The sequence below is a fragment of the Numenius arquata genome, chromosome 2 (genome assembly GCF_964106895.1).
Source record: "Numenius arquata chromosome 2, bNumArq3.hap1.1, whole genome shotgun sequence".
In the NCBI taxonomy this organism is placed as follows: Eukaryota; Metazoa; Chordata; class Aves; order Charadriiformes; family Scolopacidae; genus Numenius; species Numenius arquata.
In genome coordinates, this window is record NC_133577.1 from 66,966,390 (window position 1) to 66,991,195 (window position 24,806).

At 38.9% G+C, this 24,806-nt stretch overlaps 1 protein-coding gene across 1 annotated transcript; it reads right to left on the reverse strand.

Moving 5' to 3' along the window:
- Positions 1-587: 587 nt before the first annotated feature.
- On the reverse strand, positions 588-23,999 carry AMN1 (antagonist of mitotic exit network 1 homolog). Its single transcript, XM_074168912.1, has 7 exons — positions 23,819-23,999; positions 16,648-16,780; positions 12,815-12,959; positions 11,366-11,583; positions 7,622-7,678; positions 4,432-4,543; positions 588-3,781 (listed from the first exon to the last, which is right to left on the reverse strand). The coding sequence occupies exons 1-7, from the start codon at positions 23,878-23,880 to the stop codon at positions 3,708-3,710; spliced, it is 801 nt and encodes a 266-aa protein (XP_074025013.1). The 5' UTR covers positions 23,881-23,999; the 3' UTR covers positions 588-3,707.
- Between the last annotated feature and the right edge of the window lie 807 nt (positions 24,000-24,806).

The following is a 24,806-nucleotide window of genomic DNA, read 5'->3' on the forward strand; positions in this document are numbered from 1 at the left end:
AACTTTATCCCCTAGAGAGAAGGGTCAAATGATGTACATTCCTTAACTTTGCAGGGGTATAAAAGGCAATCTATCATCATGGGAAGCAAGTAAGGGATGAAGAAATCTTTCTTTCCGTGATGCTTCTGATCGGAAGGTAACTAAATAAAAACAGAATAAAATCAGGTATAATTATTTTTCTCTTCTCTTGAGGAGAATTTACTGGACAACAAGCTCCAGAATCATTCTTAGCTACATCTGTCAAGGAAGAACCCTCTGCAGAGAAAAAAAAAAAAAAAAAAGAAAAAGAAAACTGGATCCACAGGTGAGAGGCTGTAAATGCAGCCATTTGAACAAGAAACCATTTTCAGAACAGTCGTGCAGGAACTGCCACCTTTAGCAGTTAACTGCTCAACAGGCAGTAATGGGGAACTAATTACAGAATGGAAAACAATGCACTTAAAACTATCCAAGTACCGGGTGATGTAGTATAAATGTGAAAAAGCACGTGGTACTCAGAAAATCATGGTGTTTACGAAACAGGAGGTGTAGGAGGAGCACATTCAGATGTACAAGGTCATTTAACAAGTTTTCAGAACTATCTCAATGGAAGTCTTACAAACTTTAATCTTCAGAACAGTATGTGAATATTCTGCAGTGCTCACCCAACAATTTACAACAATAACGATATCCAAACAATACAGAATATGAAGCAGTAAGTGCATACATGATGTTCTTCTCCCACTTCACCCAACGCTTGTAAACTTTTTTGAAAAATGACTGCGACTTAACCCGAGTCAAAAAATATTCCAGTGGAGTTAGGCTAGTAACAAATCCATAAGAGAGCTGAGTCAAGCTCTGGCAGGGAATGACTTAATGTGACTTGCATTAAATTTTCAAACCTAAAAATACAGTGTTAATTCATTGCAGTGTTGTACAGATTTTTAAGCACAAGGTGAGGATATACCACTAAGTTACACATTCAGAAGAGGCTACAGGAGAATACGGTAAATCTACATGCACGTTTAAGGACACAGTGTAAGCTGCATTTGCCTTCAAGATGACAAATTCAATGTTACATTACCAAGAGGAAAAAGGACAACTTTTCCAGTGAGGTTAGCAGTAGCACTGTCCCACAGATAGATTTTTTTTTTTAAGCGTTTCACTGTTACAGACTTCGGTGATCTTCCACCTTTAGCTGCTTTACGTTATGTCCATTTATAATTTCCTTTCTGCATGTAGCACTTGGGATGATAGTCTGGCAACCATCACCACACTATGTTACAGTAACATGTCTTACAATAACAGACTGAGGGAACTGGGCTTGTTCAGCTTGGAGAAGAGAAGGCTTAACGGGTCTGAGAGCAACGTGCCCATACCTATGAGGAGATTGTCAGGATGACAGCCAAGCTCTTCCAGCGAGAAAGGGCGTAAGTTGAAACAAAATAGGGTCAAACAGGATAGAAGGAAAATTTTTTCCACCATTAATACAGTCAAGCAGTGAAACAAGTTGCCTCAAAAAGCTGTCAAGGCTCTGTCATCTTCAGTTTTTCAAGACTTGTTTGGATAAAGCCCTGACTAAGCTGCTCTGAGCTGGTCCTGCTTTGGGCAGGAAGTTAGACTAGAAACCACCCGAGGCCCCTTCCCACCTGAGTTAGCTTACAATTCTACTTACTCTTTTTGTGGCACCCTTCCTAAACCAGGGCTGGCAGCCTCATCCTTATGCTTTACTTATTTGACATGATTCCTGAGCGTGTAAGTGCTGCTGCCTAATCAGCTAGATACACCAGTATGAGAAACAGTGCAAAACAAATGTCCAAGAGTTCAAAGGAATGATGAGCCCCGACTGATACCAGGTATTCCACATGGCAAAACAGTAAACTACTCTCTAGCCAAAAAAGGGAATAAAATCTGGTTGACTAAAACACGGACCTAAGTATATATTTAGGTTCTTAGACCTCTATCTGGTCTAAGATTGATTTGCTGCAATTTCCAAGCTTTCAAATGCTACTTGCTAATGTAGCAAAGCCGACTTCCGTTTGCAGGAACGGTTCGCACGGGTGCAGTTATACCTATAGGTACTATAGGAACACATCATTACAGGGCTGAGCCATGGTACTGCATGCAACAAGAATCAGCGATTTAGGCACTGAAGTTTGAAAATTATGCTTTCAGTTACACTTGAACAAGTTTTCTAAATGGAATTGCTCTTCCATAAGCTACATAATCAACAGAAGAAGAGACATTATTGTCAGACATCATAATATCCCTTAATATTACTGGATGCAACATATTATATTATCATCTTCCATGCAATTTGACCTGAACTTTAAATAAATTAGTAGAAGACTCTTTTATTTCTATGACGCTTAAAACACACGTGGCTATGACAAGTGTTAAATTATGAAGTAAACATATTCCTCATGGCTGCCTAAACTCATGGGTTTCTAGGTGTCATCAGATCCATGTAAGACCTCCTTGGCCAAACTCTGCTACTTCCAGATGCAGATTATCAACATAGCATGCTACCTGCCCTGTAGAATGCTAAAATTGCTAGCGTTTCTAAAAGTTTAATGTAGAATTTGTAAAAGTCTTACTAGAAGTCATGCTATTTCAACAAAGCCAGTGAACATGACATAACTGTAATGAGACCACTGCTCCATCATGTAATAAACTCATTCTACACTTCTAAATATTTTTTTCAATATGACCGCAACTGAACAATATATAAATGGTTATATTTTCAGCTTCTGGGAGGCCACTGGAGATATTATAAATTGCATAGAGCAGAACACGTACTTTTCTGAACTCCACCATCCTGAGATTCATGTACTCAAATATTAAATTTGGTCCTATTTCACTCACAGCTATGCTTATGAGGACCAATGTTTTGTTCACTAAAAGGATCTTCATGCAGGAATACGGGCAAAAGCCAGAGCAAATAAGCATTTTCCCATATACAAGCTTCTTTTATTGGTCATAACTACTATTCTGAAATTTGTTAAGTCACAATAACTTCAAAACAATTTTATGTTTACATATTCACAGACTGTACTTCTGAATGTGTAAAAATCCAGCAGGCATTTGAAGGTAAATAAAACCAGAAACCTGCAGCATCAGTAACATCAAAAGAAAAGTACCTATGTTTTTGCCTCTGGATGTAGCAAAAGTACATGGTGAAAGGAGACTGTTAGTACTTAAAATACATTTGCATTGCTGTTAATGCCACCTCCATTCACCGGTTCTGCCTGCTGACTTTTGTCAGATTAAATTCCCAGCTTTTCAGACACTTCTGCATAAGTGTTAACACTATGTTTGGGCTTGGTACTTTTAGTTGCAACTACCCTCTCAGACTACAAACTCAGAACAGGGACTTACTTAAATTGCCTTTGTATACGTAGCCAAGATGCTAAGAAATGGTAAGTAGTTGCCAAATTTGATACTCCAAGAGGAGGCTGAGAGATGACAGTGTAATATTAGTTATAGTTTAACTTTCCTCTTAGTGAAGTACGATCAGCGATGCAAAGACAGACAGGGTTCTAAGCAGAGACAATGGGGAAGCCCCGACTCACAGGCAAGGACTGGAATGGCGACGGAGACCTCTGGTGGGAACAAGGAGGGAAGCAATCTGGTGGTACAGAAGTCACCAGCTATTTCTCCAAGGAGCTTGTTTTCTGAAGGAGCTCTCCCATCTGTAAACTTTACACTCACATGTACACGATAAACAATCAGTAAACAGTCCATGTTACTTGTTTGATTTTGTTTGATATGACCAGCTGCTCTAAGGCATCTCGGCAACGATCTGCAAAACAACCAAGGAATTTCTAGTTATTCAGTCAGAATATATATAGGCGGTGTTTAGGAACTAGGTAAACAGCAAAACAATTCAATTACGTATCTGCGTTTATGCTTATTTTGCTATTACAGTATCATATTTCAGATATACCTGTATTAATTCAAAACCACTTGGTTCTTTCTCCAATCATGTAACTGTAAAGCACCACCAACCAACTGAACTTAAAAAACCCAAGATAGATCACAACCTCTCTTAAGTTTGGGGGTTTTTTCAGGCTGACCAGTCCTACTCCATTCCACTGTTTCTTGAATGGATGCTGTTCCAAATTTCTGGAATAGAGCAGGGGTTTAAGAAGCTAACATATTTTTCTGAAGTCTTATCATCAACTTTGGGACTTCATCAGCATGTGGAAGGGGAAAAAAAAAAAAAAAAAAGGAAAGAAAAAAAATTCCAAACTCCAAAACAACAAAACCCCCCCTCTCTGAAGGTTGCCATATTTCAAAGCAAAACTCTCACCCTGCTTTGAAAATTATTTTATCTATTAAGTTATTATTTGTTTGGGATTATTTACAATGTATAGTGTGCTCTTCCAGAAAGCATGAAGATACTATCAGGAAGTAATTAGTCTTCCTTACTCTCTGCATGATTTGACCTACCTGTCACCAATGGGCATCCGTGGAACAGAAAAATGTGTATCTTCGGACAAGAAGTAAGGACCGCTTCCACAGCAACATCGGTCAGATTCACACAGCGTTCCATGTGGATCTCCTGATACGAAAATAGTAATAACAAAAGCCTGTCAGAGCACCCATAGTTTTGGAGGCTGAGCTTTCCAACCATTTTCAGAGATCTCCACCCAGAATAAATTATGACCTACTACTCCTCCATACGTTTACCCCATATGTGGACCTGTACAGACCAGGAAAATACCCTCAGGAAAAATAAGACAGCTTTTCTATGAAAAGTCAAAACTAAAAACATAAACCTGAGTTTTCTCAAAACACATGTATCATTCAAGACATCTGAGAAAACTCTTCAATGAGGTTCTGTGGTGTTTGAGTCCCATCAGTTTTCCTATGACACACATTCTCGTAGCAATTTGTTGTCCAGGAGAACAGAACCCAAACTGAATTCTGGGGTTTCCCAAAACAGGCAGGATTCGAGCCTCTGCTGAAGTTCCTAATATCTATTTATCTATCTAGTTCCTAAAAGAAGTCTAAGAACTTCTTCCAGGACTAGACTAAAACCTGCTCTGTTCTTCATTTCTCTGGAGTTGTGTAACTAGCACCTGTAGTATGTGCTAGAGAAAGAATACATTCAGAATAAATTAACAGATTATTACCAAGGCTTTTTTTGGCCTCTAAACTGCCTTACACATCAATAAATATAACATACAAGAAGAAATGCAGAAAAGAGACTATCAAATCTAATGAAAACAGGATTTGGGAAAATATAATTTGGGGATTATGGGGTAAAAATAAAAAAACCCTGTTGTTTTATTGTAAAAGAGTGTCTTTCCAATGATAAACTCCAAGGATCTTGAAAAAGCACAGAAATGAAAGGGACCTTCTCTAATAGATGCAACTTTGTACAGAATGACACAGAAAACAAGAACTGTATCAGAGAAGCAAGATATACAAAAGCCAATATATGTATAATTTTTAGTTCATTTTAATAAGCGAAATGTGGAATCTGAATGCCTTTGAATGAAGTAAAAAGATTTATAAATCTGCCTGCTAGTTACCACAGTTTAAGAATTTTAAGACCCTTCTTTTTTCACCATGTACCTGACATTAGATCACTGTCTATAAACCTGCCCTTTGATGATATGAAACAAGAAATATGAGGATTGTGATACAGACAAGGAAGAGAGTTACACTGAAGAAGAGACTGTAGCAAACGATCCCATATTCTCTACTAAATTTATTTTTCTTACTGCTTGTAAACCAAGAGACAGAAACTGTTCTAGCTGTTTATACTGATAGAACACAACTTCTGTTTTTAAAATTGTTATTCCACACAAAAACATTAAATTTTGCCTTAATAAAACCGCACAGACCACCCCCTCCCACCCCAAAAAAACCCACCCCACAAAAATCAAATGCAAAAGCACTTAAAGACATGGTTTTTAAGAAAGTGGAAACAAGTATTAAGAACAGGAAAATGAACAAGCAAAATCCATACTACTATTCAGTGTGGCATGACTGAAATTTCCCATTAGTTCTTCTGAAAGCAAAGCTCACCACCTCAACATTGCTTTCTTTAACACCTACAGACGAGGCAGGTCTTATGTAAGCTACCTAACTTTTTCTTCCTGATCTAGTAGAGCTTTCACAGGCATCCATCTGCAGCACACACAAAAGAAAGCCTGAGCACTTTCAAAGAAATAGGAACTATAGCAATGTGACCAGGAAACACCAAAGGCCACATTTTGTAAGCTGGAATTTTTTATTAAAAAATAAATGGAACTGTGTTTCTATAGTTTGAAGGAAAAGGGCTTACACATAAGAATATAATTCTCTGTGAACTGTGGACAATAGTAATACAGAAGAAGGAAGGAAAAACTGATGGAGTAATTATACCAACATTGCTGGAAAACAGTTCAAAACCCTCTAGGAACCCTCTGGGAACTTCACAGAACCCCACACCACTCAATAGCAAAAGCAAAACTTATTGTAAAACTTTATGAAAACTTACTACAATATTTACTTATTACATCTTGTGTTTCAAGACATATGTACTGAAGACTTTTGAGAGTGACCTAGTCCAAATGACCTATCCAAATCACAGTGACACACATTGCTTTACATTTGTAGGCTGGATATGAGAGGTGTCTTATAAAGACTATCTGCATAGTCTCAGGGTTGTTCAGAAAATCTGGAATCAATGTTTTGCTACAGCTAAAGGCACAACCAGCTAAAAGACAAGGATATTTTTAAGTCACTTCTAGTATATAAAAAAAAGTATCTCATTGCTATGATCTGAATAATAATTTCATCTTGTACCACAAGACTTATCAAGACTAAAAAGATTGTCCAAAATAGACAAAATCAGCTGGAAAAAAAACAAAGCCAGATCTAACTGTTTGCCCTCCAAATAAAACAGTAACAGTTCTATTTTTTCCAGGCTATTAATACTGTCAGTTGACCCAGATTTGGTATTTTGTTTAGGGTTGTTTTTTTTATTAAACACCATAACCTGGCAAAAGTATGATTTATTTCCCATCTTAGTTTCTAGATGAATAGCTTGGATTCAGAACCAGCCTGTACAAAAGCAAAATCACACGCACAGGTAAGAAATGTACTACATAGAAAAGTAGACGATCATTTATGGTAAGAGGTATGGGATGCCTCTTCTCCATCACTTAATGCTGTTTCAGTGCCTAGAGAACCTTTATGCAAAGACAAGTTCATTTTCACAGCTGCTTTCATGAGTTAGAGATTTACCTATGCAGAGATGCTAACTGATTTCTTAAATCCATGAAATTATCCACATTACAAATTTTACCTCAGTGTTCAACAGAATCAAGAAATAACTCCAAAGAAATCAAGGGAAAAAGTTAAGCAAGCATTTGCATTTAGTATACAGCTCTCTAAAACAACATGGGTTAAAATAAGCATACTACATTGAACAAAAGAAAACTCATTTTGAAAAGACTGAGGTTCTCAAAAGGCTGATCTGGGGCACTGCTACAGTGAAGTGACAGAAAATACCCAATTCATAACCAAAATCAAAGCAAGTGTGTACACAAATGAAGGCAAAAGTCAGTCAATAAAAAACACCCCTCAGAAGTAAAAAATGCAGGTATTTGCATTTGTTCATTTCTTTGGTATTAGGTTAAGTTACCTTTAAATTCTTTGAACATGTTCCACTCACTAGTGCTACAACGCCATCATCTGTTACCTAGAGAAAAAAACACGCTGTTATTAACACAATGGATTAAAGCTCATTTTTCTTCAAACACAGCTATTTGGGGGGCAGGTGGGATTAATTTATTCACTCTCTGCAGTCACTGAATACACTTAACACTACAGTATTTTCTTCCCAAGTAAGTTTGTAGAGAAAGTTATCAAAGTCTGTTGTTTTCAGTCTGTTAAACACTGTTGCATTTTACTGTCATGTGATCCAGCCTAGTTTTCTACTGGGATGTTTCCAACTCTTGTAGCTGCTTTTTCTGCGGCTTCCTTGTCTCACTTAACAGTGGGTACACTATTATAGGCAAGCATGGCACTTTTAATTTATAAGGTTTGAAGCACTTGTGCTCTACCTATACCACTTTTTCTGCTGTTTTCAGGACTGCTGGAGATGTTCCTGAAGGAAGCTTCTTGGGTTGGGGAAAAAAAAAAGAAAGAAAGAAAAAGAGTAATCATAGCAGTTTTTTATCTCGTCTTGCTTATATCTATCTTGAAGCAAACCAGTTACGTAAGACAAAAATCCCTCAAACAAACAGCCTTACAGCAGTCGGCATACACTCACACTAAAAGGTTTATCAAAGTGATTGGCTACAGACAGCCACGAAGCAATGATTGTCTGCAAGAGAGGAGAGAGACAAAAGACACTCCTTTCCCCAAAAAGGCAATAAAGGCCAATTTATTCATTTTCTTCTGGGAACCAAATTCATTAAGCTTCCTCCCCAGTTCAAAAGCTGGATTGGATATCAGATCTGTCACACAGTTTTTTTCACAGAGCTTATATTAGATGGCAGAAATAGTTGTCAGCAAATATACACAGTAAGGCTCAGCCAAATTTGACAGCTAGAATCCAGAGACTACAAGCTCCATTTCTATTTAAAGATCTTATTATTCCCGTTGTACAAATTGTGTTATTGCCTTCTGGCCCTCTACTGCAAATCTACTGTACAGAACTGTAACAGAAAGAGTCAGATCAGTGCGAACAGACAGGAACATCCCTGGACGGAGGCACATAAAGTCCTCTAAGAACGGCAGGTATTGTGAGTGCCTCGCTTAGCAGGTCATCAAGATGACAGCAAATTTAGCTCCTGAAGACACCCAAACCAGGAGGAAAAGGGCTGTAAATGAATAAATTCTAATAACTCCCATAGGTGGGACAGAATGGAGAGAGTAATTACTATCAGTTCCTAAAGGGTATAAAATGGCATATCCAAAACCAGTGCATGGTCAACAACCTACGAGCAACCCCAGTAAAGTGATGAAGATTTGACAGCCTGTGTCCCTTATCCTCCATGTCATCAACACAAACCTGGAGCAGACTGCCTGGTTGGTGCCTGAACACTGGAGAGACCATCTGAATGCCACTGTTTTGATGCTTGTGAGTATATGGTTATGACAGTGTGAGAGCATGAAACCAGTCTGGTATTAAAACAAAGTCCGGTCGCTTCCCTGTCTGAGCTCACAGGAACTATTGTTACACTATTACTACAGTGTTGCAGTATTGTTTCCTACTCCATAGAATATCTATGTGGATTATCTATATGTGCTACATCTGCACATCCTCTTCAAGGGATACATTGGGGATACTGGGGCATATATACTGGAGATAAACCACCTGCAGTTACTACCACGCCACAAATGTATCAGCTTCTTGGTACAGACCAGTTGTCACCAAACTCTGTACGAATGTCTAGCAAAGGCTTACATAGCCCAGTACCAGCGGTTAAGTACACCGGCAACCCAGCTCTGTTCTACATGAGAAGAGTCTGGAGAGATAAAACGGCTAACCCACAACACTCCTGCTTTTCCCAACACATTTTGCGGAGAACTAAACTGACCCACACCGTACACGGAAAACTGCTGCAGCTCACACAGGCCTTTCAGGCAAGATTCTTCCCACAATTATTTGCCATACACTGAGTCAATGAACATTAGTGAGGAAATGTACCATTTAATTACTGCAGGGATTTGGACTCTTTAACCTGTATTTCTACCCATTAACACTGCTGGAACTTAGGGTACACTAGAAGCAGAGCAGTAAGTACAGGGTTGATGTATGAAACATACCTCCTCAGAATGGTAACATAAACATACCGATAAGTAAACATAAATAGATTTCTTAAGTGGTCCTGGGCCAGTGTAGCAGAGTTCTTTAGGCCAAGCTTCCACTCACACTCTCTGTGGGCATACAGGGGACACAGAGCTACATCTCCTTCGTAGTTCAATCCTTCCCTTGCCTCACCTGCCCCATCTCTTGTTATTTTACACCACTTCTATACCTTGTACTTACTGTACTTCATCTTTGCGGTCACCAGATGAGCCTATTTTTAAAATGGCTACATCACCTTGAGGCATTTGGCCCCTTTGTAATTTAGCTCACATCTGCTTCCTTGTTCCCGCAAGTGAGCTGTGTCCTTCTTTGCCTGTTCATTTATTTCCAACATTCTCACTGTTTTACTCTTACACACAGCTTTGCCAGCCCTACTTGATAGTTTTACTATGCCTTCACAAGACTATGGTTAGGCCTTGCAATCTCTACAGGCATGAGCAATCCATAGTTTCTCTGCTTCATCTTAAACTTATTTCGTTTATACACGTTTCTATTTATTTTTAGTCAAAGGGAATTCAGAATTCTAGTGTATTACCACCATGAGATTATCAGAAAGGAAAAAAACTGTGGAAATGTTTAGTTACTCAAGAAGCTTTCATCTCATTTAAAACATATACAGGGAGACTTAGCTATTTTGCATAACGGAAGAAAGAAGCAAGGCAACAAAAAAAGTAATGAAATAAGTTTGAAAAAATAGTTAAATGATAATACTAAAAATTACCAAAGAAAATATTAAATTACTTTTGATGCCCTACTTCCGGAAAACCTGAAAAGAGAAGAAGAGCATCTAAAACAAGAGCCTGCTATGTGTTTTCCAGATCTGGCACTTCATTACGAATGCTCTGTGCTTGACTTGCATTCAACACAATGACTCATCACCATCATAGTCAACTGAACGCTACGCTTGCCGCAAAAAATCCTTTCCCTCACTTCATTATCTTAGTGTAATTATGAAGTATGTTACAGTACTGATGTTGCAGCTGATTTCCCTCTTCTCATGCTAAACACTTGTTAAATCCTCGTACCTGCCCTTTCTGACATTTTAAATGTCATTCTTTCTGTGTTGACTCCATAACATAACTCTGACAAGCTATTGAGAAAGCACAGTCACTCTTGAACTAGTTATGGAGTGTCTACTTCTACTAGGGGCTTACATTGTTTGGCATCCTGTATTGTTATTATTCAGGTCAGTTTGTCCTAACTGAAAGCAGCCAACAATCTGTCCAAGATTCTACTTTCTTTAAATGAAGTATTTTGGATTACTTTACAACTTGAAGAAAATGTTTGCACTAAATAAAGATACTGAAAAAAAATCTCCAGTATTAGGTAGATTCTAATAAAAGGTTATCTTTGGTCCACCATACATGCTGTAATACCAAAACGTGTATTTTTCTGGTTACCAAGATGCAAAATAGATCTTTCCTTTTCCTTGAGAAGAGGAAATTGGAAGTGAACTGTGGTCCTAAATCTCATCAAGAGTAGAGCTAAAGAGATCCCCTTTCAATTTTATCATGACAATCATAAAAAATAAACAAACAAAAGTCAATTGCCAATTGCCACCATAGTTACCTGAGTAGATGAAAAGTCCACGCTGTGAAGAAATTTGCAGTTTTCTCCTAGTGCCTGGAGAGATGCATCCATGATGCCAGAACAGCTGCCCAAGTTCACTATTTGTAGGAACTGGCAGTTGAGTGCAAGAGCAAGAACTCCGCTGTCAGTTATATCGCAGCACCTTTTGAAAGACGCTTCACGCAAGTAAGGACAGGATAAGGCCAGTGCTATGACACCTGTCAAAGAAACAGAGCAATTTAAAGAATTATTCATTTTTTAACATAACTGTCACGCTGAATCCAATATGCTGTCCTCCGGTCATTGGCTGTTCAACTTCCATCTCATGCCATATCAGCAAGACTCTATACGAGGAAATAATTTTGTGGTTGGTTTCTTTTAATTCAAGGATGAGAAAAAGAAAATGACAATGAACAATGCTTGAGTTGATAAAAAATTCTAAATGCTGAATTCTCTTCCATACTGCAGGGGGAACTACCAATAAACTATCAACTTGCCAATAAAGAACTAGATTTCCCAGTTTTAATTGCAAAGTAATCAGGAACATCTATCCAAACAGACAAAAAGTATACATAAAGAGCTTTAGGTTTAACTGGTACCTTAAGAACCATACTAAAAATCAGTGGAGATATGAAGGCAGAGGGGGAAAACCATCGCAAACTATGTCTTTGAGGTCAAAAGGTATAAAAATGAGGTGACAATGAAAATAAATAAAAATAATTTTTAAAAAGTTTAACCAATTACTTAAGTAAAAAGATAAGTCTATCACTGTGCAGTGGTAAGAAAATAAAAACCAAGATTGATCTAAAGTATGGCACATGTTAGCTCAATAATAAACTAATATTTTGCCTCTATTTTCAATAAGAGGGAGTTGATGATGAAGCAAAGGAGTAAGTGTAATGGAAAGACAAAACTTGTGGGAAATAAAACTCAGCAAACTTACTTCTTTTAAGCTAATAGCTCCTGATACAACTTGAAACTGGAGGTTAAAATTAACACCTGAAATCCTAAAGTCCTAAAGCATGTCAAGTCTTTTAAGTCAGAGAAGATGCTATAGGCTCATTTAATACCAAACATACTTAACTTAAAAGGGGGAAAAGTAATTTAGGAAACCACAAGCCTGAAACTCCAACTCCAGTGGTACTGGTAAGGCTCTGAAACAAGTTCTAAGCAAGGAATAATTAAGATGAAGTGGAAAATGCAACCAAATGTAGCATAGTTTTCCCAGAAACCTAGCATGAGAGTAACCTGATAGCTCTCTTTCATAAGATAATCAGTGCTCTAGGCCTCTAATTTACACCACTGAGGTAACTTTTAATTAGTATTGGTGTGGCATCAGGGATTTTTTAAGCAATATTTACCCTAGATATTTTTTTGCAATTTACTCCTATCTAACAAGAAAAATAAACCAGAAATAAGATCCCAGTTATCTGTGCGCAGATAACATACCTTCTGAAGTGATTCCCAATCTGTTTTCTTTGCAAGAATTTAAGTTGATTTTTTTCAATTGCTTGCAGTTATAAAGCTGCAATAATGCATTATCTGAAATATCACAGTCTCGGAGGTCTAGAGACTCTACAGCAGGGTGCAATACCTGTAACGAAAACCTACCATTTCAGTCAAATGCCTCTATGTCTTAGAACATGCATATTTTTATCTAAAATACTTGTAATCTTAGACATCACATAGAACTTTTAAAAAATATTCACTAGAGCATGGGGTTACCAGTCCTAAGAACTAAAAACTCTTAAAGAAAATATGGTATATTTGTTGCAACAGTTCATTTCCTTTCGCATGGACGTTTAGTTTCTGTGATCACATCTGGAGTAGGAGCACATTAACATTACTATTTTAACAGTGGAAGTACTATTTTGATGGTACAGTTGCTAGCACTTGTGCTTTTGCCAGCACAGATATGATCTGAAAGGTCCCTTCCAACCTAGACAATTCTATGATTCTATGTTTACCAAGGATAATACCTCCCAAGTTACTAGTACAACTTTGATAGCAGAAATCTGAAGTGTAAAAATATACTGTGATCAAAACTTAAATCCACTGAACAGATAAGGGCAATATTTGAAAGATACTTTGTCCCAGAGTATTTTTCTCACCTACACACACACTCTTTTCTCATAAACAAGCAATCTCATTATCATACCATGAGGAAGTACCAAATCCTCATTAAATAGGCTCTTTCTCTCCCACAAGACCATAGGTCGGAGTTTGTGTGAAATCTTCCCCAAGAGGACATTTATGAAATTTAGACCCAAAGCAATCGAAGGTCTCAGATTTTAGTAGCAATAGACACATATCTTACCTCTAATTTAATTTTCAAGGATTCTCACTATTTTTTAATAAATACTGTTCATAGCCCTCTCTTACGCAAACAACCTATGCCTTTGCTGAGCTGTCCTTCAGACCAATAGGCGAGTGTTAGATCAGGTTTTTGCATTACCTTATACTACTCCTTTCAGTTTGTCATTCCCTTCCTTAACTCACAAGGATAAAAGCGTAGGGTAAATTTCCATACACAAGCAAAGACAATGGCACAGCTGACAGGCTTTTTAAAGGCCTATTCCTTTCTCAGGTTCACCGTTCTAACAGGTTTAATAAACATATTAGAAAAGCTGTTTTTCTGTTTTGCAAATATATAAGATGCTAAAATCTTTACTGACAAAGTCACATGAGCCTTTTGAAGAAAAGCAAGGGCTTCTAGTAGATTGTAACTGCAACCTCTCTGCAAAATGAATGGCAGACCTCATACAGCTTTGACAGCTTTACCTCTCCAAATGCTAAAAGCCTCAAATACGTCTCTTTGTGCCACAAACCCACCAACATTTGTGAGTAGTTTTCACAAGATAACATTCAGGTCTTATTTCACTTATATTTCTGAATTCATATCTAAGGAACAAAACCAGCCAAACTCACAGATGACTTGCCTAAAGCCAAAGTGACTATCAACATTTATTCAAAACGCTTTCCCTAACTGTTTGCTTGCTTTCACAATTCTAAATTGCCTAGGACACAACAAAAGTGAGCAAACTGCTGGTTTTGAAGCCACATGAGAAATCTTATGAGAAAAAGAGCCATTAGATGCAAGGAAGTCTAAATGAGAAGCAACAATACTATCAGAATACCGCCTATTTAAAGTAGCTAGAGCATTAAGCTTCCATTGCCCACGGTTCTTCACACTCTCAGGTATTACTTCCGAGTTTTGCTTTCTATTGCTATTCACAGATTCATATTCACTGAATGGATGTACTAAAATCTTATCTGTCTCAAAGAAGATGGACTTTTACATAGAGTAAGGATTGTTTGGATGCAGAGTCCAGCAGATTAAAGGACCTATATCCTGCGGACACATGCTGAATGGCTTTATAGATCTTTATGATAAAAGTGAGTTGGAATAAAGAGTTTAGAATGCATGCAATGGAAGGCTGCTCCAAGCAAAAAGCAGAGTAAAGAAAAAAACAAAACAACACGATAACACAAATCTGGGCAAGAACATGGAGGTGAGAGATGCAGTAGAAGTTTATACATAAATGCATGTTAACTAAATTTCAACTGGAAGAAATTTAACTTTGAGCAAAACACTAAAACAACACCAAAGAAAGTACATGCATAAAAGCAAATGAGATAGCACAGTCTGGGAAATTCCAACAGAATAGATCTAGCTGCAATACTGTGGAGACTATGAAAGAAAAGGGCAGGACAGAAGCAATAGCAAAGAAAAAAAATCCTTATCCATATGGAAGACTAATTGAGATGTTGCAAATGTGTGATACGTAGAATACTTTCGTTTTACATGATGTGAGGAAGTAATAGTAAGAAGAGCTAAACAACATGAGCCATTTTTGCTGTGTCAAGCAACAAGAATACCTGCCAGATGAAAGGACAGGAAAACTGAAGAGGGAAATGTTATGGAGAAACACTATGAACTCAGAATCTAAGAGGTGACTAGCATTTTTTTTTAAAATGCAAGTGAGATAAACCTGGAAACTGTTAGCCAAGAAAGCTAAGGTATAACATGCCCCAGGAAAGTGATGACAGCTAAGGACAGAATTGCAGGAAATTGCAGGAACAGAGAAAGGAAAAATACATGAGAAAAAGAACTGGAACAGAATATACCAATGTCAAATGGAAAACAGGCTCCAAGACAAGGCACTGATCAACTGCCGAATGCAGACAAAGACAGATGAGATTTTCCAAAGAAACAGAGGAAAAGATTGTAACTTAAACTCTCTAGTTTATTTCCAGACTAAAGATATCCTTATAGGTTTTGTGATTTTAAAATCATATGGTTTTAATTATATACATCTCTTAGGATGCTTAGAAAGGATTACTTACTGAAAAGATAGCCTAAATGAAATTGTGTCAACTCAAATTTTCCCAAGTAAGATGAATGAATAAGACTGATGTTTACTCCAAGACTTATTTTTCACAATCAAAAAAAGGTCCATATTATAGATAAAATTTTTTGTTCATAAGTTTTCCACAACACTTCTGATTCTGCCTCTAGTCTTGGCCTCACTACTGTGGCTCTGAGAAACTGATACTATTTGCCTCTTCCAAGTTACAGGTCAAAGCAGGAATGAACAGGGAGTCATTCATTTTCTGTTTCACCAAGGCCATCCTTTAGCTTTCCTCAATTCTCATGCCTCCCTTTGAGGCTAAACAAGATAACAGTAGATAGATACCAAAATAAATGTGCCCTTGAATTTACAGCTAAAGAAAAGTCATTAACTGGTTTCATTTTGAAACTGTGACACACACCAGTGAGCAAAAGGGATGAGAGAATTTGAACTATCAATTTCTAGCTCTAGCATCATCATATTTCAAAGAATCAAGATTTAAATAAATTATATGCAGATCATGCGTATAATGTCAATAGAACATAACAGAAATCTAACAAGTTCCTGAAATCTTTTCATTAGTAAATTATGCACTAGCTTCTTGAAACAGTATATTTAGGAACAGAGACTGGTTTGCAATAGACTCTTGTTTCCCCATACTGGAAAGGGATAATGTATGTCAGCTGATTACACAGAAGTCAATTATCACTGAAGGGAGAACACTTTTAATTTACTTGCCACTACAAATGTAATCTTATTACTACTAATACAGGACTATTAACATTATGAAGTTTAAGAAAAAAAACTAAAGACAGGGACGGAGTTAGCAGGCCTGAATTTACCTGTTGTCTCTGTCTGTAAACAGTTTTAGTTTAGTTCATCTTTGTGTATTAACTGTCACAGACAGAATGGTTTTGAATGGGTTCTTACCTCACTGATATTTGAATCAGTTATTTGCCCTTGCATACTCATCAATTTAATCAGTTTATCCTTTATGTTGGGTGGCAATGGCTTAATATCTGCAGCATATCTGGAAAGGTTCTTTGTCAAACACTGAAGGCATCTGAAAAAAGAAAAGTCACAGTACAGTCAAAACAAGGCATTACATATTAGAAGTAGAACAATCAAGCCATAAGATGTCATCTTCTGCATCCAGCTACGCTGCCTTCAAATCTTATCAGCTCCAGCTGTTCTATGCTACCACCAATTCAGTTGTCCTTTGGGGTCAATCAACTGATCCTTCTGTGCAAGTGTTCCCCAATCAACTGTATGCAAAAATTGTAGCCTCATTCACTGCTACCATCAATCTAACACTGACAAAAAGCATCACTAAACCACATTGCTATCAGCCTGAAGGAAACAGTCTTCTTATTATATACACTGGGCGAGAGATTTTGAACTAACAATAACGCCAACATACACTGCACTTTCTATCCCTTATAAACATCCTGCTCTCTGGAAATCTTTTGTATTCATGGTCAAAATTGTTTCCCTGTTCCCTTTGCCAGATACTTAAAATTGACTTAAAAGTTTCCATTCTGAGATACTACTGCATGAGAAATTGCAAACAAATCTCAAAGACGGACAGGGCTTAAGTATTCATCTGAAAAGGAAGGACTAGGCAGAAATAAATACTAAAATCACAGAACGCTGGGTGACTCTTTGAGACAGGATTTGAAATCCTAGAATATTATCTGTGTGAATGCAACAAAAAGGGATCGTTTCAGTAAGAATACATTGTTAAGAGACTCCAGATGGAACAGAGCTTTCTGAGAAAAAACGTTAAGAACTTTACTTAAGCAAAATAGAACAGAGATCAGTATTATCCAGATGTATGTGGAACAGTACCCACATGGAACACTTGAAATAATGGTTTTCAAGGTCAAATATACAGAAGAGTATTTACTTATGCAATAATGAGTACTACAGACAGACACTAATCATGCAATCCTAGTTTTTTAAGATTCCTAAGGCATTTTAATTTATCATAGGATACATAAAATGTTAATGTCCCAAGCTCTGCAACTTTAAATTACAATCACAGGCTTACTGAAACACCAGAGGCAACTCTGGAAAGAATTTATGAACGACTTCTAACCATTCTGACCTGCAGAACAATCACCAGTCGTTAATATGCTAAAAGACAACTGTTGGTCCTTAAGGAAGGAACTGCAACTCTCTGAAAGGAGATTTTATTATCAAAAAACCAAAGTCCCTATGTAAATGAGGAACATAAACTAGAGTGAAGCTAACCAACATACAGAGATAACTGAAAAGGTAACACCCTGTCACCTAGGAAATGCCAAGACTTAAAAAAGGATCACACTGCAGCAAAACTAAAATGGAGGGAGTTGAAATGGGGGAGGAAAGGTAATTCCTCGCCACTCCCCTCTTGCTAAAAAACCTAACATGAGTTCATATAAGTGAGTGAGTTCTTAGAATTGGAGGTTGTATTATCTATTGATCATAGCTACCTGGATTAGATTCCCTAGGCCAACTTTGCTTTTCTAAATCCTATCCAAAATTTTGAAAGAAAACATTACTGTCCTACAAAACATTTTGCTTTTGTAGAATCAACATTTTTCCATCAACTCACCCTACTAGTAAGCTCAGAGCAGCTCCTGCAATTGCACAGTAACTCTCTCTACTGTAGTTGGTCTCTATACTTTCATGTGATCTAGATACACACAGCAATAACTAAGATTGGTAAGTAAAGAGTATAATGCATTCACCTGGCAGACAGATTTTGTCCCACCCCAACTTGAAAGTTGGGACTTCAGGAAGAGCCTCCTGCTGAGTCGTGAAGTTCAGGTTGGATCCCCTTGCTCTCTAACCTCCCTCTCAAAAAGGAGCCTAGGTGTGGCTGGATCCAATCTTAGCCTCCGACTGTAAAGAAGAGTTCGGACCCTAGGTTCTGTCACAGTCAGTTTAATACAGCTTGAGCTGGGTGCCCCAAAGAGGGACCCCCTCGGTTCGTTTCCTGTGTCTCACAAAAAGAAAGCCTCACAAGCTATGACATAAGCTGTTCATGCACCTGTGACATGCAACAAACGCATGTCTTTTATCCAATCAAATTGTTCAATGGTTACATGTCCTCTTCAATGATTGGAATTTTGGTGCAGACACCTTTACCTTCTTACAGTTTCATAACCTTTTTGTCTCATCTGCACCTGGATCTCATCCATCTTCTGCTGACTCTGGGTAGAAGGGCCCCTTTCTTCATCTCCAAGAATTATAGCTCCCTTTCCTTTGATCACAAAGGTCACTCTAATTCATACTACTAAGTCTTCATTAATATTACTTATACAGTTTCATTGTGTTAGCTAAGTTACAATATATCAAAGTCAAGCAAAACTACTAGCCATTCTTCTTGGACTAAGAAAGAGTTCAGCCTAAGTCACTATGGTGCCAGTTTACAGCTTGCAGCCTAGCATTTCACCAACTCATGCTATTTATGCGAAGTTAGCTACTAATGCTAACCAAAGCACATGATTTGAGTAATTAAGTTTAAGATTGCTTCGATTCCCAAGACAGATGCTAAAATAGGTTTAATGGTAAATAACAAAACAGCTACATCTTCCTGCATTCTTTAGGGTTGGATAATTTATATTCATAGTAAGACCATAAAAGGAAGCTGTTTTGAAACTGATGCTGTACTTCCATCCTCAATTTTTTTCACGCAGATGTACCCATCTGCAAATATTCTGATGCCTTTATAAGACCTTAGTTTTCCCAGACACTGACAGCTCAGGTAATGCATCAGTCTGCAATACGCTGGCCACCTGTTAATGATACCTGTTACACAGGAGCTATCTATCAACAACACATGGACAATCAAACCTAAGCAATACGTAACTACAAATACTCGAGACAACTTACATGCACAGCACACTTCTTTATCATGTAGTGACAATCTTAATTAAAACACCTTTAAATTTGATACTTCATTTGTGTTGCTTTAAGAGTCTCATTTTTGATGGTGGAAACTCTCTTGGTGCTGAGCTTATATCTGGGCATTAACAAGTCAGCATAAAACACCTGCCAGGGCTCTGAGAGATTTGTAGCAGCAGCCTCCTACAAGTATGACAGCTAAAGCTGTTATCTGCCCCAGCTACCCTCTCCCCAACTCCAGCAAGCGATGTCGCTGCCAGGCATCCACTCTATTTGGCAGGCCCTGCAACTCCTACACTGTCAGTTTTCAACCAAGCATAACTATGTAACCAGAGATTAATTTGGTGGACCTCAATATGCTGGCCTTAAAACTACATGAGCTAGGAGTGCATGTGTAAATTCCTCATTTCTCATCTTGGGAACAATAACTTCAGGAAGCAGAAGCTAATATAAGATATAACTTGAGCAAAGTAAAAATATTTTTTATATTTTTATATATTTATATATAAATATTTATATTTACTTTATATAATATACTATATATAATTATTTATTATATAATAATTATATATATTTATATTATATTTACTTTATATAAGATATAACTTGAGCAAAGTAAATATTTTTCAGTATGATGCTCTTGTGCACGTGACCTTTCGAGTGCTTTCTGGAGCATGGCGTAAAGCTAACAAGTGGCAGACAAGCAGAAGATACCATCAATTGGCAGAAACACCCAAATAAATGCACTTTCTGTTAGGTTTGGAGATTTTGAAAATAATGACCTTATTAAAAGGATTACTCCACACACGAATAGATTTGTTTCAGTTTTTAGTTTGTTCTGTGAGTTCTGCTAGTTAAACAATAAGCCTAAGGGTTAGCGTAAGTAAGAAAATTAAAGTGCAGCCTGGCATAAATAGACATCCATCACCTGACTGTTGTAAGACAAGAAACAATACACTAAAATTAGACACATTTTTTAAGAAGCTGTGTAATTTTTGGTTTCAAGTATTAGTCTTACTGGCATAATAATTATACTGCTATATTAATATAGAAAATCACTGCAGCAGTACTAATAAAGTAGTGTGAAAAAGATTAGCAATCAATCAAGAGTAGAAACTGTTTATAGTATCAAGTGCTACAGTACAGGTAAGGAGAAATTACTAGGACTAAGATCCAAGGTTAATCACCAAAACATAAGCATGTAGTGTAATGTACATCTTAAACGTCATTTTAACAGATTAATCATGCACAATAAAAAATACATGGGTACTGTTTTAGCTTTGCAAAAAAAAGAAAAGCCATTAGCAAGACAAAATCCTTGCAATTAATTTCTATTAGCAGTCCAGCTGTTATTACACACCACTCTAACCAAATGTAAAGTCCACACAGAGGTTGAAAAGGCTAGTTCCACCCCCTCGTCTCCCCAGCCACTTTTTTACTGTGCATTCCTCATGCTGGCTCTGAAATTTACAGTTGCACAGTGAGCTGTTCCACGTCTGACCTGAATGAAAATTCCCATAACTAAAACTGTGAGCTCACAGAAATAATATTGCTAAAACAAGTGGCTGAGGGCAGGGGGCAGCAGCAGCCAAGACTTAAGCCAAATTAGATTTAGCGTACAGCCACAGCTCTGGAGCCCCTATAGAAAACTTTTTTGCAACAGAACCTTGCCTGGCACCAGAATGCCACCAAATCACAGCAAATTAAACTCATATTGATTAAAACCTCTGAAAAAGTCAAAATATTAAGCTCTTTATTCTGCAGCATAGTACAGATTTAACCAAGGAAAAAAACAAGATTTCCAGTCAGGAAGCACATTAAAAAAACCTCTAAAGTTAGCACAGTGTAATAAGGGCACCTGTAGCATGTCACTGCAGAAGACATTGTAACAAGGAAACAGTGATTTCAAGCAGAATTTGGGCAGTTTAATCACAGGCCTTGGCTGCAGTGACCACTATGTGTCAGCATGAGCGACCATCCGTAACCTGAGCCCACACCATGATCACCTTTAACTTGTTCCTCCGGAGACGTGTAAGAATGAAATGCCTCCACCGAACCTCAGTGACTGCTGGCTGAACTTGGCTGACTGACTGTAACAGAGAAGCCTGTACATGGCTCTGGCTCATTACAAGCCGGACTGAGATTAAACAGCATATCTACATGTAACATTCCTTTACTCAACCGCATAAATGAAGAATAGTTGTTTACTTCTAAAAAAAATCTTATCAAAGCTCTAAAGACCACAATGAGTGTTAACCTCACCACAGACGGGATCTGTGCAGCATGCCAATCAATGTGAAGGGGCTTGTCTCGTGCTGCCATAGCTGGGGTCCTCAGCATCAGAAGGGACAGAAGACTGCTATCACATTTTCTACTATTACTATTCTTTATACAATAAACCAGTTAACTAGCCTTGACAGCCCACACCTTTCTCACCGAGATCCTAAATGAACCAAAGCCTCCTCGGTGCAAAACGGCACCCGCCCTTTGGCTAGGGTGAGTCAAACAGACTTTCTGAATCTTTTGGGGGGTTATGAGTGCACCTACCATGTGACTGTTCCCTCTCCTATGACGGGTGCTTATTGAGTCATACGAATGGGCAAGCGGTCCTTCGTCATACAAGGGCACACACTGTAATTACGTGCTAAATACATATTTATCATATGACATCTACATTTTGGCCACTGGGTAAACGATCTTTTCTGGCAGTTCATCCTGAAGGAGGCAGATTGTTTACCTACTGTAGTACATAAAACCAGTTGTATCTAAAAACTTAATGCAAACTTCAGATTCATTTTTTTCCTCTTGAAGCTACTAAGTGGCTAATGCAGTCATGCAGACCTGCAAATCTAGGCCGACTACCTCATTGACATTTGAAAATACTCCAAACCCAGTGCAGATATGCAAATCAATGTGAGCCATGCCAAATCTTCCAGTTACGTTTAACTGTCTCATGACACAGCTTTTTATATTTAGCCGGAGAGAAATTTTTTTTTATTAATTTATTTATTGCATTCTATTGCAATTAATTTATTAATTACATTCTTTTCAAAAAGCTGGTTGATATTCTCAGAGTACATTACTGATCTGCAGTTTAAACAATTAATCATTTAAATTATATATGTTTTCACTGTTATGGTACTTCGTAGGAAACAATAACACTTACTGGCTACACCAGGGCAACTATAATCTTATCTTCAGTGTTTTAAAAGAAGAATAAAAGTCTAAGACTAATTGTATTGTTTGATGGCTATTTTTTGTTTATCTGTCAGACCAAATATTTTATCCATATGCTGTCTCTAATTCCCTTCTAAACACAAAGGAACGTGAAAAACTCAAAGCAAAACACCATTCAGTGGGTTCACTGGGGCCAGGTGAAGCCAGGGATCCTCAACCATCCAGACCTGTCAGGGATCATCCTGTTATCTACCTGCCAAACCCTGTCACCCCACCAAACCCTGTCGCTCCTGTCAAACCCTGTCACCTGTCCTGTAACTCCTCCCAAACTGTCACCTCTGCCAAACCCCATCACCTACCCTGTCACCCCATCAAACCCCGTCACCTCTCCCTGTAGCTCCTGCTGAACTCTGCCAAACCCTGTCACCTGCCCTGCCACCACTAACAAACTCTGTCACCCACCTCTGTCACCACTACCAAACCCTGTCACTTGCCCTGCCACCACCATCAAGCCCTGTCACCTCCACCAAACCCTGTCACCTCTCCTGAAGCTCCTGCAGCTCCTGCTGAACTCTGCCAAACCCTGTCACCTACCCCTGCCACCACTACCAAACCCTGTCACTTGCCCTGCCACCACCATCAAACCCTGTCACCTCTCCTGAAGCTCCTGCTGAACTCTGCCAAACCCTGTCACCTTCCCCCGCCACCACTAACAAACCCTGTCACCTACCCTGCCACCACCATCAAACTCTGTCACCTACCCTGCCACCGCTACCGAATACTGTCACCCCCTCTACCACCCCGGCCAAAGGCCTGCCCAACCCTGTACCCTGCCCTGTCACCCTGGCCAAACCCTTTCTCCGGGCTCCTCCCAGGTGAGGGCCCCGCCGGCTGCCTCGGTGGCGCTGCGTTTACCCGAGGCGGTGGCCCCGCTGAGAGGGGAGGGGTCTGACCCGCCCGGCCCGGCCGGCCCCGAACCCACCGCACTTCCCGGTGGGCACGGGGGGAGGGAGGGTGTCGGGGCGGCACTCACAGGTCCAGGAGGAGCTGGACTTCCTCGCCGGCGCCGTCCCAACCGCCGCTGAGGCGGCTCATGGCGGTGGCGGGGAGCAGGGGACGCGGAACGCGACACCGCCCCGACCCCACGGCTCCGGGGCGAAACGGTGCCGAAATGGCGGCGGCTCCCTCCGTCAGGCGGGCATGACGGGAGATGTAGTCCTGGGATCGCCTCAGGGGCTGTGGCGGGAAAAACGGCTGGAGTACCTCGTGAGAGCCGCCCGAAACATTGTGAAAACCCGCAAATCTGGCAAAAAGGGCCGTCTCTCCTCACTTACGGCGCTTAGTATTTAGGACAGAGTATCTTCCCGAGCCTGGAAGAAGTAGAGAGGAGCTTGGGGAGGTTACGAGCCTTCAGGCAAGGGCCACAGTTGCTTTAACCGCTGTTTCCCTCTGCTGCCGTCAGCGGAGTCGTACCTCAGCGCCGGTTTCCCTAATCGCCATTAATCTGCGGGCACCAAAGCCTGCCGGCTGCCAGATCTTGCTACCTGCAGTTAATTTTCATTTTCTCTCTCTCTTTTTTTTTTTTTTTTCCATCTTTTTACATTTCTGGCTGGATAGTGTGATACAAATTGAGACTGCACAGTCCTTAGGTGCTAACAGCATAATTAGCATATAATTGCTGCGTCATTATCTTCAGACCCAAGACCCATCACCTGCCCCTACTAAGAAGAACAAGTGATCCACTAAGATAAGGAAACCTGTTCTCCCAAAATTAACTGAAGGATCCGTATCTAAGAGAAACACGGGTTGCTGATGATGCCCGATAACTTTGATGAAGTCGACGACTGAAACATCTGGATTAACAGATAAACCGCAAGGATGCTGACGCTGCAAGGCCTACAAAGTATACTTCTTTATGATTGGGTAATTAGAAACATGCATTAGTAGGTAATTGGATGATTCATATCAGACCCTTTTAGTGTAAGCTATAAAACCTCTAAAGAAGAACCGCTTGAATGTGC

Excerpts from the sequence above, each read along its gene's own strand:
- AMN1 (XM_074168912.1), bottom strand. The coding sequence starts at position 23,880 with ATGAGCCGCCTCAGCGGCGGTTGGGACGGCGCCGGCGAGGAAGTCCAG. Across the intron at positions 16,781-23,818 it reads GTCCAGCTCCTCCTGGACCT|ATGCCTTCAGTGTTTGACAA; the intron begins GTGAGTGCCGCC and ends TTCTTTTTTCAG. Across the intron at positions 12,960-16,647 it reads CTGATTCAAATATCAGTGAG|GTATTGCACCCTGCTGTAGA; the intron begins GTAAGAACCCAT and ends TTTTCGTTACAG.